The 19,875-nt window shown below is 38.1% G+C and overlaps 1 protein-coding gene across 6 annotated transcripts in view; it reads left to right on the top strand.

Moving 5' to 3' along the window:
- UBAP2 (ubiquitin associated protein 2) overlaps positions 1-19,875 on the top strand; it is a 78,538-nt gene that overhangs the window by 21,326 nt on the left and 37,337 nt on the right. For 4 of the 6 annotated variants that reach the window (XM_047065493.1, XM_047065483.1, XM_047065520.1 and 1 more), the window contains 3 exons: positions 6,002-6,056; positions 8,841-8,944; positions 14,899-14,964. In XM_047065493.1, the coding sequence (XP_046921449.1) occupies positions 6,002-6,056; positions 8,841-8,944; positions 14,899-14,964 (225 nt within the window). The remainder of the gene's footprint in view (positions 1-6,001; positions 6,057-8,840; positions 8,945-14,898; positions 14,965-19,875) is intronic. The other 2 variants (XM_047065512.1, XM_047065502.1) reach the window with 1 other exon arrangement.

The following is a 19,875-nucleotide window of genomic DNA, read 5'->3' as shown; positions in this document are numbered from 1 at the left end:
AAATCAAATTGGACTTAATTTTTTCTTATTATTTACTTTTGAAAGGGAGAGAGAGCATAGGCAGGAGAGTGGCAGAGAGAGAGGGAGACACATAATCCAAAGCAGTCTCCACAGGCCCTGAGCTGTCAGTACAAACCTAGGAGCTGTGAAATTATGACCTGTGCTGAAGCCGGATGCTTAACTGACTGAGCCACCCACGTGCCCCTATAAATCAGATTAGACTTAAAAGAAATCAGCCTACCATATACCCCACGTGTAAACGTGAGTTAAAATTTGTATATCCTAACACCTATATTTAAACATATTTAAGCAAGTTCTTGGAATGGTAGTGGTCTGTGTCTGGAGATTTCTTTCAATTGCTTTGACTCTCACATCCAGCACATGGCAAGAGGGGGGAAACACTTAGTACCCTATATACACAAAAACACAATTATTTTGCTTAGTGAATATTAGTACAGTTTGATAGTTAATTGTGGTGCAATTGTCACTTCAATAATGAAGGGATAAATGTCTTTTGTTTTATGTAACCCAGAAATTCACTTGTAAGTCACTTAATATCTTAATTTAGTTTCTTATGGTCTGTTTAATTAGTCTTTTAAAACCATTCATTCTTCTGTCGTTTTGCAGTTATTTTTGGTTTGTTGTGTACTATGCAGATTTTAGAGTGTGTACTTAGGGGCACTTTCATGGCTAAATCTGTTGTGTCCAGCTCTTGATTTCTGCTCAGGTCATGATCTCGTGGCTTTAGCCCCACATTGGGCTCTACCCTGCTTGGGATTCTGTCTCTCTTCTTTCTCTGCCCCTTCCCCTGCTCATACTCACTATCTTTCTCAAAATAAATAAATAAACTTTACAAAATACAGTGTATACTTAAAAACAAGTATAAGCTGTATAGCGTGTACTTAAAAACAGTTCTTTACGGTCTCCATTGCCTTTTTTTCTTTTTTTTTTTTTAATGTTTATTTTTGAGAGAGAGAGCACAAGCAGGGGAGGGGCAGAGAGAGAGAGGGAGACACATAATCCAAAGGAGGTTCCAGGCTCTGAGCTGTCAGCACAGAGCCCAATGCGGGGCTTGAACTCACGAACTGCAGGATCATGACCTGAGCCGAAGTCAGAAACTTAACTGGCTGAGTCACCCAGGCACCCCATCTTTTTTTTTTTTTTTTTTAATATTTATTTTTGAGAGAGTGTGTGTGCAAGCAGGGGAGGGGCAGAGAGAGAGGGGGACCAGAAGATCTGAAGCAGGCTCTGCGATGGCGGCAGAGACCCGATGTGTAGGCTTGAACTCATAAACCACAAGATCATGACCTGAGCTGATGTTGGATGCTCAACTGACTGAGCCACCCAGCGCCCCTGCATTTATTTTTTGATTTCGACAGTACTTGTGAGCTCCTCTTGCTGACTTCACATTGACTCCCGCTCAGCATACTAATCTACATTTGTGACTAAATTTGCTAAAATTTCAAAGTGCTAATAAAACTTGTCTTACTTATTTATTGCTTTATCTGTATAGTATTGGCTTAAAACATATTGTGAAACAGCATGGATTCAATATGGTAACCTATAATTTGGGATATATAAAATGGGATACCTTATGTTAAGAATTTGACCCAAATGTCCATCAATGGATGAATGGATAAAGAATATGTGGTATATATATACAATGGAGTATTACTCAGCAATCAAAAAGAATGAAATCTTGCCATTTGCAACTCTGTGGATGGAATTGTAGGGTATTATGCCAAGTGAAATTAGAGAAAGACAAATATCGTATGACTTCACTTATACGAGGAGTTTAAGACACAGAACAGATGAACACGAAGGGAAGCAAAAATAATATAAAACAGGGAGGGGTCAAAACATAAGAGACTCTTAAATCTGGAGGGGTTGTGGGAGGTGGGGATGAACTAAATGGGTAAGGGGCATTAAGGAGTCTACTCCTGAAACCATTGTTGCACTATATGCTAACTAATTTGGATGTAAATTAAAAAAATAAAATCAAAAACGTATCTGGTATCTGTGTTAAATGAAAAATCATACGTATAATATGGGAGAATATTTTATAGCATGAAAAGTATGAGCTCTCTAGCAAATGAAGTAAAAATAAATTCCCTTTATATGCCTAGTGTTTCTGTACCATTTGCTGAATGTTTGCTCAGAGTAGCAAGAATGATTGTGACACTTGTAAGATGTATTTTACTATAATTTGTTTAAAAGTTTGTAGAGAAGTATCTTGTGAGTTGTGTGTTTTTGTGAGGAAACAACAGCTTCTTTAGAGAAGGGAAATAGCAGTTGTGCCTGGCACTGTCCTAAGTATCCTGGTCTTTGGTTTTTGGTGTCAAAATGTTTGGAACTATATAAATGTTGACCATTCAAAGGTAACTTGGCCATCAAATAATAATTGTGTTTTGTGTACAAAATGTGGAATTTAGCTGATATATATTAAATATATACTGCATGACTGGAAGTTTTCCTCAATGATACTGACTTAATCCTGAGTTCAGATTGAAGATCATGTTAAATGTCTGAGATTTGGAGTATTCTGGGTAAAGGTCTTTGTCATGTGACATATAGTAATTAGTAGAAACTAATTCTGTGTTCCAGGAGCCAATGCTGCTTATTAGTATTGTATATCTTTAGGAATAAGTTTTCATTATTTACTTATTTAATTTTAGAGAGTGAGAGAGAGCCAGAGAGGGGCAGAGGGAGTGAACGAGCGAATGTTATGCAGGCTCCCTGCAGAGCACGCCTCTTGGTCCCGTAAGTTAGGATCATGACTTGAGCTGAAATCAAGAGTTGGACATTCAACTGAGCCACCCAGGCACCCCCTAGCTCCTGTATTTTAAAACAAATTAATACATGAATATGCTTTATATAATATACTTGGAAAGTAATTATTGACTACCTATTGTGTGCTAACATAGTATTTAAAAAATTTTTGCATTGTTTTATATGGCTTCTTGGGTTCTGGTACAAAAAGTATTTGACAAAATGTGGTGTTCTTAAATGTATTAATGAATCGCTGGGTTGTTTCCTATAAATGAATAGTGATGTTATATTATCTTTTAAAATAAGAGTTTAGGGTTTTTGGGGGGAATATTTTTATATTTTTAAGTAATCTCTACACTCAGTGTGGGACTCAAATTCATAACCCCAAGATGAAGAGTCATATGTTCCACTGACTGAGCCAGCCTGGCACCCCGGTAGTTTAGTTTATGAGAAAGTTCCATGTGTATGTAATTGGACTTACATATCAGTCTTAAATGCAACAACTAATATTTAAATACCTGTTGTATTGCTGCAGATAAAGCTGTGAATAAGACATGATTGCTCATACTCTGGGTGGGAAAGGAGAAGAGACTGTCAAGTAAAATCACTTTTTGACTTAAGAAATTGATTGTTGATGTGGTCAACTGTCAGTAAGGGGCTTCTTCCTCCTTCTCTCCCTTCCTTTTTTTTTTCTTTTTTTTTTAAGTAATAAAGCTAGATGTCCAGTGTGGGGCTTGACGTTACAAACCCTAGACCAAGAGTCACATGGTCTACCAATAGAGCCAGCCAGATACACCAGTAGGGTCTATAAATTGAGTGGCTTGGGAAGTTCTCAGAGGAGGTGGGATTAAGCTGAGGAGGAAGAAAGCCATGGGAAAATTTGGGTAGGAACATTCTATATAAAAGCAGTTGATAATGTAAATGTGGAAAAGAACTTGGATCTTTTTTTACAGAATTAAAAGTTACCTGCTGGAAAATAAAATATACATAAAAGTGCTCAGGGTTTGGTTTGAACATTTTACCTTGAAATTAAAAAGTACAATGGAATTTTGCATAATGTTTACTCAGATTTCCTGAAAGTTAGTATTTTACATTTGTTTTATCATTTTCTCTGTTTATGAGACTTTCTTTTTTAAAAGTTATCCTTTTCCTAAATTTTGGGTTATATTCTTGGCCAAAAACCTGTAGCTTGAAAGCTTTCTTCTTAGAGCTAGTTTTCTTTCTGCCTGAGTTTTGACTTTCCTGTAGGCTGTGGAAGTGGTTGTGTGTGAGTCTTACCTTTGCCTTTTGACAGTGTTACAAGAGGCAGTAGCTACTGATATGCATTATTAAGATTCTTTGTTTTTTTAGGACATTTCTCTCTATTCTCCCATCTCTGGGAATATAGTAGATTTTGGTTAAGACCATGTTTTTAATAATTTAACTTGAACTGTGGGGTAAGTTAACCATACGTAATTAATACACATTTTAGTTATATTAGTATGGCTAATAAAGCCCTTGGCAACCATCCTTCTCTGAATTCTACTCTTATGTACCTCATATATGTGGAATCATAAAATATTTGTCCTTCTGTGACTGACCTATTTCATTCAGTGCAGTGTTCTCAAGGTTCATTCATGTTGTAGCATGTGTCTGAATTTCCTTCCCCTTGGGACACCTGGGTGGCTTAGTTGATTAAGCGTCCATCTGTTGATTTCTGCCCAGGTCATGATCTCATGGTCGTGGGATCAAGCCCCATGTCGGGCTCTGTGCTGAGCATAGAGCCTCCTTAAGATTCTTCCCCTGCCCCATGTGCGCATACATTCTCTCTCTCAAATAAAGATAAATAAACATTAAATAAAAGAATTATCTTTTTTTAAGGCTGAGTAATATTAAATATATCTCTTTAAGACTCTCTTCAAATTCTCTTTGGTATATATCCAGAGGTGCAATTCCAGGATCATATGATAATTCTGTTTTACTCTTTGGGGCACTGCTGTACTATTCACCATGGTGGCTGTACCATTTTAGATTCCCAGCAAAGTGTACTAGGGTTTTAGTTTCCCTGCATTCTTGCCAAAACTTATTTTCTGTTCTCTTTCTCTCTTTCTCTCTTTTTGATAGTAAGCATCATAATGGTAACTGGTTTCCCTAATGATTAGTGATATTGAGAATCTTTTCATGTGCTTATTGACCATTTGCATATCTTCTTTGGAGAAATGTCTATTCAGATCCTTTGCCATTTTTGAATTAGGTTCTGTTGTTGAGCTGTAGAAGTTCTTCACACATTCTTGATATTATTCCTTTATCAAATGTATCATGGGCACATATTCTGTGGGTTGCCTTTTTATTCTGCTGATATAGGTGTCTTTTTTTGTTTTGTTTTTAAGTAATCTCTACACCCACCATGGTGGTTGAACTTACAACCCCAAGATCAAGAGTTGCATGCTCTACCGACTCAGCCTGTCAGGTGCCCCGTATAGTTGTCTTTTGATGCACAAATCTAACAACTGGTTGTTTGTTTTGTCTGTGCCTTTGGTGTCATATTTAAATCATTACCAAATTCAGTGTTGTGAAGCTTTTGCTCTATATTTTCTTCTGTGAGTTGTGTAGTTTTAGCTCCTGAATTTAGGTCTTTAGTCCATAGTGGAGGATGTTATGAAAAACTAGAGTCACTGAATAAAATGATCTCTTCTTGCTTGCTCGCTTGCTGCTGCCATTTTGGTTATTGACCAAAGTTCTAGTATAAAAAACAGTGTGTAATAGTACCTTCAGCTTACATAGCAGTTTTCCTCTTTCTGGTTCTCATTTGATTTTATAGTAGAAGTTTAAAATGTTACGGTATTTGCAGTAACTGATTTTAAAACATCTAGAATAGTTTTTTTTTTTTTTTAAGTAGGCTCCCTGCCTAGCGCAGAGCTAGAACTCATGACCCTGAGACCAAGAGTTGGTGCTCTACCAACTGTGCCAGCCAGGCAACCCCAGAATAGTTTTTAATATAAGCTGCCTGTGTTAAGTTGCAACATATCACAAGTACTATATAAGCAGAATGAAATCCCTTCTATCCTTTAAAATCAATAACTGTGTAGATAGTTGTTTCAGTAGTGACCAGCAGGTTGGGTGCACCAGATGGGAATGTTGGTGCTGTTAGGAACAGTGATAGTGTTGTTTGGGGTGTGTGGAGAATGACATTGGTAGAATTATAATTTTGTAGGGTATAAATACTATTTAACAGTACTATTTTCGTTTTCAGGATTTGGACGTGGAAGAGGGAGAGGAGCAGGAAGATTCACAACACACGGCATGGGGTAAGTCTGAGCCATCCTATTTTTATAGTTATTACTCTCTTTAGGTATTACTCAAGGGTTTTTCTGCCTCTGTCCTGTTCCCAATTTATTTATCCTGGTGAATCAGATGTTAATTATTAAAAAGAGAAAGGGCGCCTGGGTGGCTCAGTTAAGTGTCTTACTCTTGATTTTGGCTCAGGTCTGGATCTTGTGGTTGTGAGATGGAGACACTGTGGGGCTGAGAGCTGAGCTGAGTGTGGAGCCTGATTAAGATATTCTTATTCCCTCCCCGCCCCTCTCACCATCTCCCATCTCTCTCTCTCTCTCTTCTCTCTCTGTCTCTGTCTCTCTGTCTCTCTCAAATAAAAACTAAAAAAAATTTTTTAAGTGCCACAAAAAAAGAAAATTGTGAAAAAGTGAAATGCAAATAAAATTGTATTGTAATAGGCTTTCTGTCCTTGGCTTTTTTTTGACATTTTGGATTGAATAATAGTTTGTTGAAGTAGTGGGGTATCCTTTACATCCGTGGCCTCTCCCCATTACATGCCAGTAGCATCCTTTCTCAAGTTGTGACAATCAAAAAAAATCTTCAGGTATTGCCAGATATTACCTGGTTGGGGGGGGGGAGCATAATCACCCCTCGTTGAAAACCACTGCATAAGAGTTAGGTTGATAAATCCAGCAATTGTCTTGAATGGTGAGTTAATGCAATGTTTATATAAAAATGTTAGTATTTTTATTTTATTTTTTTCTAAACAGTGAACATACTATTACTAAACAGGTGATATAATCAATTGTTCATAATTTCCGGTTGTTCTTTTACTTTATCCTTCTTCTGAAACATTAGCTCCCCTTTGGGGTGCCTGGGTGGCTCAGTTGATTAAGTGTCCAACTTTATTTCAGGTCATGAACTCACACCTCATGAGTTCAAGCCCTGCATTGGGTTCTGTGCTGATAGCTAAGAGTCTGGAGCCTGCTTTGGATTCTGTGTCTCCCTCTCTCTTTGTTCCGCCCCCACTCGCACTCTGTATCTCTCTCTTAAAAATAAGATTAAGGGGCGCCTGGGTGGCTCAGTCGGTTGAGCGTCCGACTTCGGCTCAGGTCATGATCTCACAGTCCGTGAGTTCAAGCCCCGCGTCAGGCTCTGTGCTGACTGCTCAGAGCCTGGAGCCTGTTTCAGATTCTGTGTCTCCCTCTCTCTCTGACCCTCCCCCGTTCATGCTCTGTCTCTCTCTGTCTCAAAAATAAATAAACGTTAAAAAAAAAAATTTTTTTTTTTAAATAAGATTAAAAAAAATTTTTTTTTCTTTTAAAGCCTTAGCTCCCCTTAGGTTTTTAAGAAAAGTTTTTAAGCTTATAGAAGCCATCTGTATATAGATGACAGTTGAGAAAGGAAGGGAATTGGTTCCAGGAAAACCCTTTTGTCTCTCCTTAGCTCCAGGGTAGCACTGTAGCAGGGGAGGGTCATTGCCTTCAGGTGATACCTCTTGCCATTTCTGTTTCCTGCTTGAGCTCATTGTGGATAAAGGAAAGATGGATACACAGGGAGCATATTGGCTGGAATACATACTGTGTGTGCCCAGACCAGCTTTTTAAATTCTTTTGTGGTTTTTTCAGTTTACATTAAAAAATACTCTTGTGATTTTTTTATTTGTCAGATACCTCAGTAAAGCTGGAAGAAATTTTTAAATTCTATTCTGAAAATTTTAGAGATAGTATTAATTTGGCCCTAGTTAGACTTCTGAATATGGGTGTTTAGAATTTTAACGGAAAAAAAACCTTAATGAAACATTTTCTTTATATTCACTGTTTTTACACAAAAAGGATCTGGATTCTTACTCTGGGAAATCAACACTTAGTGTGTGTTTAAGTCTAGTCTTAGTTTTATTTATTTATTTTTTTAACGTTTATTTATTTTTGAGACAGAGACAGACATGAACGGGAGAGGGTCAGAGAGAGGGAGACACAGAATCTGAAACAGGCTCCAGGCTCCGAACTGTCAGCACAGAGCCCCACGCGGGGCTCGAACTCACGGACCGCGAGATCGTGACCTGAGCCAAAGTCGGCCGCTCAACCGACTGAGCCACCCAGGCGCCCCTAGTCTTAGTTTTAAGGGAAGTTTTCCATGAGAACCCTTATTCTTCCTAATACAGTTATAGTTATGTACATCTGCTTTAGGATGTGGAGTGCAGCAACTTAGGGAAATAAGGACATCATACAAGAACATATGGAAGGTTCCCTAGGCAACCTCTGCTTTTTAGAAAATCTACATCCTGATACTCAAGAAGAGTTAGCTATAATTAAATAGGGGAAAGATGGTGAAGTTAGGAAAAAAAAATTTTTAATGTTTGTTTACCTGTTTTTAAAGCTTATTTTGAAAGAGAGTGAGGGAGGGGCACTGCCAGTGAAGACTCCAACTCAGGGTTCAAACTCAGAAACAGTGAGGTCACCACCTGAGCCAAAATCAGGAGTCAGATGCTTAACCCACTGAGCCACCCAGACGCTGCCCCTATTTACCTGCAGAGGGTAGAGAGAGAGGGAGGAGAATCCCAGGCAGGCTCTCTGCTGACAATGCATAGCCCAAAGCTGTAAGATCATGATCTGAGCCAAATCATCCAGATCTGACCTGAGTCAACTGACCATCTAAGGGGTTCCAGTTGCCCCACTGTGAATTTTATTATATTGGCTTTTAGAAGGACAGGGTATTTGGGAAGGAAGAAGATGATATATGGTTAATGTTGTGATTTTGGTAATTGTTGCACTTGCTTTAATTCTTTTTTTTTTTTTTTTTTTTCCAAACACAAGGACATTTAATCCTGCGGACTATTCAGATTCTCCATCTATAGATGGGTGTGGGACAAAGCCAATAGTTTGGGAAGCTGCTCAGAATGGTGCAGATGAGGGGACTGGTAAGTGTCTATTGTCAAAGATGTGTTTTAAATGTTTGAGTTCTTAACATACAAAGATGTACTGATGGAGAAGAATGAAAAGCAGGCTGCTGTCCTACCTCTGAGACTATTAGCTGGTTCTTACCTCCAAGGTCTCATTTAAAAATCTCATTGACCATAAGGTATTTGATTTTTCCCTTGTGCACTCTGAGGAAGAGGCTTTTATCAATCTGTGTAAGTCAGTACAAATTCACACTCAAATCTCAGTGTGTCAGGGATATATGTAATTTCTTACGGGTAGGTTTGTTACTGAAAAGTATCATTCCTGATGATGGACACAAATTTGGCCAGATAGAGTGGTAGGTGACTAGTAGGTTTGGGCATCAATTGCTTTTGTAGATTTTTTTCTGTATCCTGATGTTTTTGGATTATTTCTTTTTGGAAATTCATGGACAAATACATGTTAATTGGAGCTTCTAGGATTTGTTCATGATAATACATCATTAACTACTGCAGTTATATTTATAAAAACATAATTTGGCAATTCATGAATTATAACTGAAAATATAAAAGTGTAGTTCAATAAATAATCTAAAAGCAAACCACCCATATAACACCGATTCTGGTCAAAAAACAGGACTGTGCCATCACCACAGAAACACCATCAATGAACTAGAAATCAAGGATACTATAGAAAGGATCAGCAAAAGGTATAAAAATGGTTATTTGAAAACATTAGTAAAATTGATAAGCTTACTGTGAGACTGATCAAGGGAAGGAGAAACAGCATACATAATTGGTTATAGGAATGAGAAAAGGGATATTGATATTAATTATAGTTATAATTAAAGTATATATTATGTATAATTGACGGTTTAATATAATCACAATTGTAATTAATATCAGGCATTAAAGTATACTTCATGTCAGTAAATTTTGTGCTAACATTTGAAATTACAGACTAATCTCCCTCTTCAACAAAAATGTAGAAATCTTAAGCCAAAATATTGGAAAACCATTCGGTAAGATAGAAAAGAATAATACGTCATGACCATGTTAAATTTATACTTGGTAATCAAGGTTCTTTCACATTAAAAAATCAATCATTTCCCAGATACATATACTCAAGAGAATGGAAGACACGGCTTTACATAAAACCTTGTATACAGATGTTCATAGAGGCATAATTCATAATGGCCGAAATGTAGAAACAAACCAAATGCCTTTCAGTGGATGAATGGAGGAGTAAATTGTTGTGTATCATCCATACAATGGAATATTCATTCTACCATACAAAGGAATGAAGTGCTGATGTATGCTGCAACATGAATGAATCTTAAAAACATGCTGAGAGCCCAAATGTCCATCAACTGATAAATGGATTAAGATGTGGTGTATATATATGTGTATATGTATATGTGTGTGTGTATACACACACACACACACACACACACAGTGGAATGTATGGAATTGAATACTGCATGGAGTGTAGTACAATGGAATACTACTTCATGATGAAAAAGTAAAATCTTGCCATTTGCAACAACATGGACGTAACTGGAGGCTGTTATGCTAAGCGCAACGAGACAGATAGGATTTCACTCGTGGAATTTGAGAAAGTTAACAGATGAATCATAGGGGAAGGGACGGAAAAATAAGATAAAAACGGAGGCAAACCATAAGAGACTCTTTTTGTAATTAAATATTTTTTAACATTTATTCATTTTTGAGAGACAGAGACAGAATGTGAGCAGGGGAGGGGCAGAGAGAGAGGGAGACACAGAATCTGAAGCAGGCTCCGGGCTCTGAGCTGTCAGCACAGAGCCCGATGTGGGGCTCAAACCCACAAACCGTGAGGTTAGGACCTGAGCTGAAGTCGGATGACTTACTGGCTGAACCACCCGGGCACCCCAAACCATACAGAGAACAAACTGAGGGTTGGTGGGGGTGGGTGGTGGTGGTGGTGAGTTAAATGTGTGATGGGTATTAAGGAGGGCACTTTTGGGATGAGCACTGTCATATATGAGATGAATCACTCCGTTCTACTCCTGAAGCTAGGACTGCACTGTATGTTATTAATTAACTAACTTGAAAAAAAAAATCATGCTTAATGAAGGAAGTCAGTTATAAAGGATCACATATTTTATAGTATATGAGTTCACTTGTAGGAAATGTCCAGATCAGGGGGAAAAAAAAAAAAAAGCAGTAGATTGTTTGTTGCTGAGGGTTGGAAACATTTGGGGAAAAATGGGGAATGACTACTAATGGTTTCAAGATTTCTGCCTGGAATGGGGCGCTTGGCTGGCTCTTTCAGTAGAGCATGCGACTCGATCTCTAGAGTTGTAAGTTTGAGCCACATGTTGAGTATAGAGATTACTTAAAAATAAAATCTTAAAAATAAAAAGATTTCTTCTTGGAGTGATGAAAATATTTTGGAATAGGGGATGCCTGGATGACTCGGTTGGTTGAGCATCAGACTTCGGTTCAGGTCACGATCTCACAGTTTGTGAGTGGTTTGTGGTGGGCTGGATCCTGCTTCAGATTCTGTGTCTCCGCCTCTCTGCCCCACCCCTGCCTGTGCTCTGTCTCCATCTCTCAAAAATGAATAAATGTTAAAAACAATTTTTTTAAAAATTCTGGAATAGTCATGATTGTTTCATAACTTGTGAATGTACTAGACATTATTCAAATGTGTACTTTAAGAGGATGGATTGTATGCTTGTGTGAGTTATATCTCAATAACAAAAATAATTACTTATACTTTTAACCGATTAAAGCTTAAAATTCCTTATTAAAGAAATGCATTTGACAAAACCTAACATCCATTTCTGATTTTTTAAGAAACTGGCAAATCTGGAATAGAAAGAAATCTTAGACAGGGGATATCTACAAAACATACAGCAAGCATTACAGTAAATGGTGATGTGTTGAATGTTTTTTCTCTGGAAGGAGGTAAAGGGGCTTCCTCTTACTCTTTCTATATACCAATGTACTAGAGGTCCTAATCATTGCAATAAGGACTGAAAAAAGTCGAAGGGTTGGAAAGAGTAAAAACCTGTCATTTCTTGAAATGATATAAAAATCTATAGATAAAATATTAAAATTAATAAGGGAGTTTTAAAAGGTGCTAGATAGAAGTTCAATAGATGTATTTCTATAGACCATCAACAGAGAGAAAATGGAAAAAATAATCTGTAGCCTCAAAAAATTTCAAATGCCTGGCAGTGTAACGATATGCCAGATCATCAGCCTTCTATCTGTGAAAACGTAAAATATAAAATTTTATTTTAAAATATAAAATTGAAGCTCAGTCAGTTGAAAGTCCGTCTTCTGATTTGGGTTCAAGTTTTTGATCCCACAGTTGTGCCTTGGCTGCACACTGAACCTGGAGCCTTCAGCCTGCTTAAGATTCTCATTCTTTCTTTCTCTCTCCCTGTTGTAAAATTAAAAAAAAAAATTTATATATATGTGTGTATATGTATATATGTGTGTGTGTATACACACATATACATAGTTGTATATATATGTTTTAAGAAGAAAAGAATATACCGTATTTATATATTTCATGTCTGGTTGTTGTGAAACAGTTTTTACTGACTCTCTTTGGACTTCTTAATGGTAGTCTACCTCATGAAAATTTTCCTTGCTGATTTTTTTAAATGTCAGGTTTATTGAGATATGCTTTATATGCAGTAATATTTACCCTTTTGAAGGGCTATAAGTAGGTGAATTCTAACAAATGCATGTAGTTGTGTGACCAACCCTAAAATCAAGACTTTCTGTATGAGCCGTCAACAATTGCAAATAATTAAAAAGGAAAAAAAGGTACCGTTTATAGTTCATACAAAAACATGCGATATTTATATTAAATCTGATAAAGTATGTCTAATATTTGTATGCTGAAAATTATGCAACCTGATCAGAAATACCAAGACCCCAAAATGGAGAGATACTCAGTACTTATGAACTGAAGATTCAGTATGTTATTAAAAAGTTATATTTTTCCTCAAATTTATGTTTACGTGAAGTCTATGTTTAATCAGAATCCTAGCAGATTTTTTTTTGGTGTAAATTGAAAATTTGATTTAAAAATTTTCATTTTAGGGTGCCTGGGTGGCTCAGTTGGTTAAATGTCCGACTTTGGCTCAGTTCATGATCTTGGCGGTTTGTGAGTTCGCTTGTTTCAGATTCTGTGTCTCCCTCTCTCTCTGTTCCTCCCTGACTCATGCTCTGTTTCCCTCAAATAAATATTTAAAAATTTTTTTTAAATTTTTATTTAAAGAAATTTGTATTTTAAGTTTTTAAGAAATCTCTACACCTAGGGGTGGGTGCCTGGATGGCTCAGTTGGTTAGGCATCTGACTTGGGCTCAGGTAATGATCTTGTAGTTCATGGATTTGAGCCCTGCGTTGGGCTCTGTGCTGACAGCTCAGAGCATGGAGCCTGCTTTGGATTCTGTCTCCCTCTCTCTGTCTCCAAAATAAAATACGTTAGGGGCTCCTGGGTGGTTCAGTCGGATGAGCGTCCGACTTCGGCCTGGGTCATGATCTCACGGTCTGTGAGTTCAAGCCCCGCGTCAGGCTCTGTGCCGACAGCTCGGAGCCTGGAGCCGGTTTTGGATTCTGTGTCTCCCTCTCTCTGACCCTCCCCCGTTCATGCTCTGCCTCTCTGTCTCAAAAAAATTAAATGTTAAAAAAAAATTAAAAAAACCGTAAAAAAATTTTTTTAGAAGTCGTCTCTATACCCAGTCTAGACCTCGAACTTAAAACCCTGAGATCAAAGTTACCTGTGCTTCTGGCTGAGCCAAGCCAGCCAGTCTCCCTGATTTTAAAGTTTTTATAGAAAAGTACAGATACTGGCGTATAACCCATACAAATTTTGAAAAAGATCAACAAAGTTTAGATCATACCCATCTTAAAATTCCAGCCCTTGTTTTTTATTGAAAAGGAAAGAAAACATCCATACAGAAACCTGCACATGGTATTTTTAAGTGGTTTTATTCATAACTCTTACTGATTTTTAAATCAGGTTTTGAAACAATGTTGAATTAGTTAACTGTTATTTTTCTTTTTTCTCTCCACGTCCTCTTCTTTTCCCTTCACCTGTCTTCTCTGGGCTCCTCTCTTTCCCCTTCTTCCCCCGATTCGCATTTAGAGTAGTAGATTCCTTGCTGAAAAACAAGGAAATGTGTTTAATGCAGAATACAGTTAAAGGATGTCAGTTGATAAGAGTGCTGGGGCTGTTTCTCTAGGGGCCTCACAGAATGGCATTTTCTTGTTGAAAACATACAGTTCTGCCTGTGGACCTCAACCATAATTATAGGCTCAGAAACATGACTTTTGACAGGATTGTAATCAAATCCATTCTTTAGAGGCAGACCCTCCATTATGGAAAATGGAATGACTGAAGGTTACAATAATGATTTATAAGTCGAAACATATTAAACATATTTGTAAAACATTATAATGGTTTTAACAAGTGGGAAGGGAGTTTGGTGAACATGGGGATGAGAACAAGTGTAGTTGATGCAATTGAATGTTCAAAGGCTGTCTGGCTAATAGGATTTATAGTTGAGGTACAGTAGGCTGTCACAGTATTTTCTTTATTTTTGTTTTTTTAACGTTTATTCATTTTTGAAAGAGACAGTGGGAGTGGGGGAGGGGCAGAGAGAGGGAGGCACAGAATCCGAAGCAGGCTCCAGGCTCCGAGTTGTCAGCACAGAGCCTGATGTGGGGCTCGAACCCACAAACTGTGAGATCGTGACCTGAGCCGAAGTTGGACGCTCAACCAACTGAGTCACTCAGGTGCCCCGGGCTGTCACAGTATTGATTGCAGTACGTTTCCCTCTCCTCGGATGCACAGCCTAGATCAGCTTTGATGCTTTAATTTTGTTAAGTTGCTAAACAGTTTCTCTTCTGATGAATACCTTCATTATTTTGATAATGTGAAAACCTTCCATTTTACATTGATCTGCAGAACTGGCATCAAATGCTCATAATGTAGCTCAGGATCTGCCACACAAAAATTCCTATGGACTCAAAGGTATGGTTTTCTTAATTATTTAGTTAAAAATCTTCGGGGTGGCTGTCTGGCTCAGTTAGTACAACATGCAACTTTTGATCTTGGGGCTGTAAGTTCAAGCTGCCTGTTGGACATAGAACTTAGTTGAAATAAAAAGAATCTTTCAAAATGCTTACAGTGTCTGCCATTTTAATCAAGGCTAGTTAAGTAGAATTCATCAAGTGAATATTTGTAAAAACTATATTTTTACACCTGCTTGATTAAATATCAACTTAAATGTTTTTTAGTGTTTATTTTTGAGAGAAAAAATGTGAGTGGGGGAGGGGCAGAGAGAGGGAGACAGAGAATCTGAAGCAGGCTCCATGCTGTCAGTGCAAAGCTGGAAGGGGCTGGAACCCAAGCACTATATCATGACCTGAGCTGAAGTCAGGTGATGAACCAACTCAGCCACCCACGTGCCCCTTAAATACCAACTTTTGATTATGGAATTGTTTTACAGATTGGCCTTCAAGGCAGCACAGATTTTTATCTCGTTTTTCCTACATGGCTACCTTAATGTGCTTTTGATAGAATGCTAACATCAAGTTAAATGCAACATAAAGCATGCACCTCAAATTTATTGTTTTAAGCTGAAAATAAATCAATATCATTGATGTTTTCCCACGTTTGAGGTGTAGGTTTATAGGTGAGTAATGGGGAACAAAGTCTTATTGTAAAAGCCTAATATTTCACAATAGTATTAGGATCAGAGCCTGTATTGTTTTACATGTAATGTCTTGTAATTTTTATAGTCTGTATATTTAGGGTGGGTTTTTAGCTTATTTATTTTTGAGAGACAGAGCGAGTGAGCACAAGCAGGGGAGGGGCAGAGAGAGAGGAAGAGAGGATCCCAAGCAGGCTCTGCACTGTCAGCACAGAGTCTGACCCAGGGCTCAATCTTTTGAACTGTGAGATCAAGACCTGAGCCGAAGTCAGAAGCTTAACTGACTGAGCCACCCAGGCACCCTGGCCCTGGTTTCTGATAAGGGGTTGCCTCCTCTGTGGTCTGACATAACCACTTGTTGCACTTGGTTGTGACTACGTATATTGTCTTCTTATTAAATGTACTCAAATTCTAACTATAATCTCCATGTCTAAATTTGTGATTATTTTCATAAGACCCTTCTAAGTGTTAGGCCAGTCTCTTTACATATACATATATGAAATTGTGCTTTAACTGAATATCACTGAATTGGACATTTTAAAATGATCACAATAGTAAATTTTATGAGTATTTTATCACAACAATTTTTGGAAAAATATTTTGTAAACTTATAAGTTTCTTTTTGAGAGAGAGGCAGTGTGTGTTGGGGAGGGGCAGAGAGAGAGAGGGCGAGAGAGAATCCCAAGTAGACTGCACCATGAGCGTAGAGCCTGATGTGGCACTAGAACCCATGAAACCGTGAGATCATGACCTGAGCCGAAACCCACAGTTGGATGCTTAACCAGCTGAGCCACCCGGTGCCCCAGTATTTTGTAAATTTCAGGATACTTTCGATATTTTATATAGAGGGTTTTGTAATGCCTCGTCATTGTTTTTCTCCTTTGGAGTATCCCTTCTCAATCTAGATCGATCGACCAATCGATGGACCTTCCCAGCTGTTTTCCAGCTTTCAGGATTTGTTAAGTTTTTATTTATTTTGAGTGAGAGGGAGGGTTGGGGAGGGACAGAGTGAGAGAGAGAGAGAAAATTGCAAGCAGGCTCAGAAATGTCATCATGGAGCCCAACACGTGCCGACTGAGCCTTGCCAGCTGCCCTGATTTTTTTTTAACATTTTATTTTAAAGTAATTTCTATATCAAACGTGGAGCTTGAACTTAACCCCGAGATCAAGAGTTGCATGTTCTTCCAACTGACCCAGCCAGCCCCCCCCCCCAACTTTTAAGAGTTTTGCTATACTTTGTTTTCCCCATAAACTTTCTCTTCCCTTTCTAGCTTTCATTAACTTTTTTTTGTCCTCCACATTTCCAATTATTAATCAGCTCTGTGTGATTTATTGTTTAAAAATATACACCATGATCACCCACAACATTTTTGTCTTTCCAGTGAAATAGGACTTTGGTATTTAACATCATGCTAAACATGTAGTCTTTTTTTTTTTTTTTTCCAGTTTTTATTTATTTATTTTGAGAGAGTGAAAGCTTGAGCAGGGGAGGGGCAAAGAGAGGAGAAAGTGTTAATGTGAAGCAGGCCCCACACTGCCAGCATGGAGCCTGATGAAGGACTTGAAATCATGAATCCTGAGATCATGACCTGAGCCAAAATCAAGAGGTGGGCGGCTGAGCCACCCAGGTGCCCCAAACATGTAGGCTTTTAACCCAGTATTGGTTTGTTGATGATTGATGATGAAGGGTTTCCGAGAAAAATTCCACCATAAATTGTTTCCTACTAAGAGTCTTAAAGACCTTGAAGATGAATGTTTTAGGAGTGATTTTTGAGCCTCTGCAGTTGTTTTCTTTTTCTTGATTAGAATGCTCCTAAAACTGCTTACGTTGAACGCCAGCTTTTTGTAGGATTCCTTAATCTTTAGAGTACTGTCTCCTATGATAAATTTGACAGCATGAACCATAAGGTAGGTTGGACCGAGGTAGCACCAGGAACACGGTGTACTGGCTGCCCTTTAAGTTAGTCTCATTGTGAGTTAAAAAAAAATTATTTTAATGTTTGTTTATTTTTGAGAGAGAAAGAGTGGGAACGGGGGAGGTGCAGAGAGAGGGGGAGACAGAGAATCCAAATGGGCTCCAGGCTCTGAACTATCAGCACAGAGTACGACTCAGGGCTTGAACTCATAGGCCTGGAGATCATGACCTGAGCCAAAGTTGGACGCTTAACCGACCAAGCCACCCAGGCGCCCCTAGTTGTGAGTTTTCAAAACTGTATATCTACTTAGAGAAAAGTCTTGATGGAGATCTATTAAAACATTGGGGATTATGTATCAGTGCCTTGAAGAAAATCACATTGCAGAAGGAATATAAGAGTGGAGAGTAGGTAGATGGTTTGCCTTAGATATATTTAGCTTTGCGTACAGGGTGATCTCTAAGGAGCCTAGGCAGAGGTCTAGAGAACAACTTTTCACTACTGATTTCTGACTGGGACTAATTGCAACTCGTGTTTTTTCACTTAAACTAGGACCTCTTCCTAGTTTTAAGGGGCTGTTTGAATTGGGGGTGAGTGGGTGGCTCAATCAGTTGTGCTTTCGACTTCGGCTCAGATCATAAGCTCGTGGTTTGTGGGTTCGAGCCTCACATCAGACTCTGTGCTGACAGCTTGGAGCCTAGAGTCTGCTTTGGATTCTGCGTCTCCCTCTCTCTGTGACCCTCCCCCACTCATACTCTCTTTGTCTCTATCAAAAATAAAAACCTTAAAAAAGTTTTAATTCAAAGAGATATTTGGGTCCACTTAAATTCCTAATTGTTTTATGATATTTCTGGAAAAGTTGTGGAAACCATTAAAAGGTATGATGAGTGAACCAGTAGAAAGGATCACACTGTCAGTTCAGAACATTCTGTATTAATGTTTATGATTATTTCAAGGATACATGCAGTTGAGAGGCACAGAAGAACAAACAGTGCCTGTATCCATGTTCTTCCTTCCTTTAATGTATATGTCCTATGATCTATGATGATAGATGACGTCTCTCAGTGATGTGTGTAGGGTTCTCACACAGGAGAGAATGTTTTTTAGGTTTGAAATATCTCCTATATAGTAGCATATCTTGGGGGACGTTTTACAGAGCGCCATACTGCATACATTCATCAATTCTATGTTTGTCATAACCAGTCCTAACAAGGGACATCCATCTGAAAGAATTCCATTAGGAAGGACTCTTTTCATAGGTAGCACCTTCTGTTTATTTATGAAACAGTTGGTTATTAGGTTATAGACCTCGTTCTAAGGAAGTTAGATCTGGTTACCTGCCCTTTTCTCAATTGTTTTCCCCTTCTTCTCTTCCTTTTGTCCTTTGCATACACAAACCTCATTGTAGGTCAGATGCTCAGCTCATTTCTTCCCTGTTGAAGGAGTGAAAACATGCACAGTCTTACTTCCTGGGGGTAGTTATAGTTGATATCTTTGTGTATTTTCTTATGAAATCATTTTCTCTGATTTTTGCACGTATGTATTTGCATGTAAGTCAGCATTTCTGAATACAAATGCTTCCCTTTAAATATTTATTCGGTAAGAATTGTTTGAGCAGATCTTCTGCATCTGCTCATCAGGAATTAATATATAGCACCAGAATTTATGTGAGCAGGACTAATGCTCAGCTTTGCTGGAGATCTATTAGGGAACCATAGAATGGACCTAATATCTTTTTTAAGTTTATTTATTTTGATAGAGAAAGCATGAGCAGGGGAGGGGCAGAGAGAGAGAGAGAGAGCAAGAATTCCAAGTAGGCTCTGCACTCTAAGCGTTGAGCCTGACATGGGTCTCCAACCCAGGACCGTGAGATCATGGCCTGAGCTGAATCCGAGTTGAACACTTTCTACTGAGCCATCCCAGGCACCCCTTTAATATCTTACAAAGAGGATGCATCTATAAATTCAGTAGTTCAGTAATCTACTTGAAATTAAGATCCAGCCAAGCCAGCTTCATAATGAATTTTGCTCTGTTTTAAATGTTACATATCATAAGGGTCTCATGGTTAAATATGTGTATTTGTGCTATGCTCATACTTTATTAATCATGGCAAAATTGCTTGGATATGATCTACACTGAAGCAAAATTAGTGTGAGACTTTGCTTTCAGTGTATGTGGATAGTATCTAGCTAAGTTGAATTTGACTACATGGCATTTTATTGAGAATAGATCAGGAGCTTCATATTAGATTGTAAACTAAATTACTAATAAGATTTATGACACATTTTATACAGTATACGATAGAGAATTAGTTGG

Source organism: Lynx rufus, unplaced genomic scaffold, assembly GCF_022079265.1.
Source record: "Lynx rufus isolate CCGP_SWC_20201006 ecotype Redwood Valley unplaced genomic scaffold, mLynRuf1.p SCAF_10, whole genome shotgun sequence".
NCBI classification, from domain to species: domain Eukaryota; kingdom Metazoa; phylum Chordata; class Mammalia; order Carnivora; family Felidae; genus Lynx; species Lynx rufus.
The sequence above is the reverse complement of the archived record's forward strand: the minus strand, read 5'-3'. Positions and strand labels throughout refer to the sequence as shown.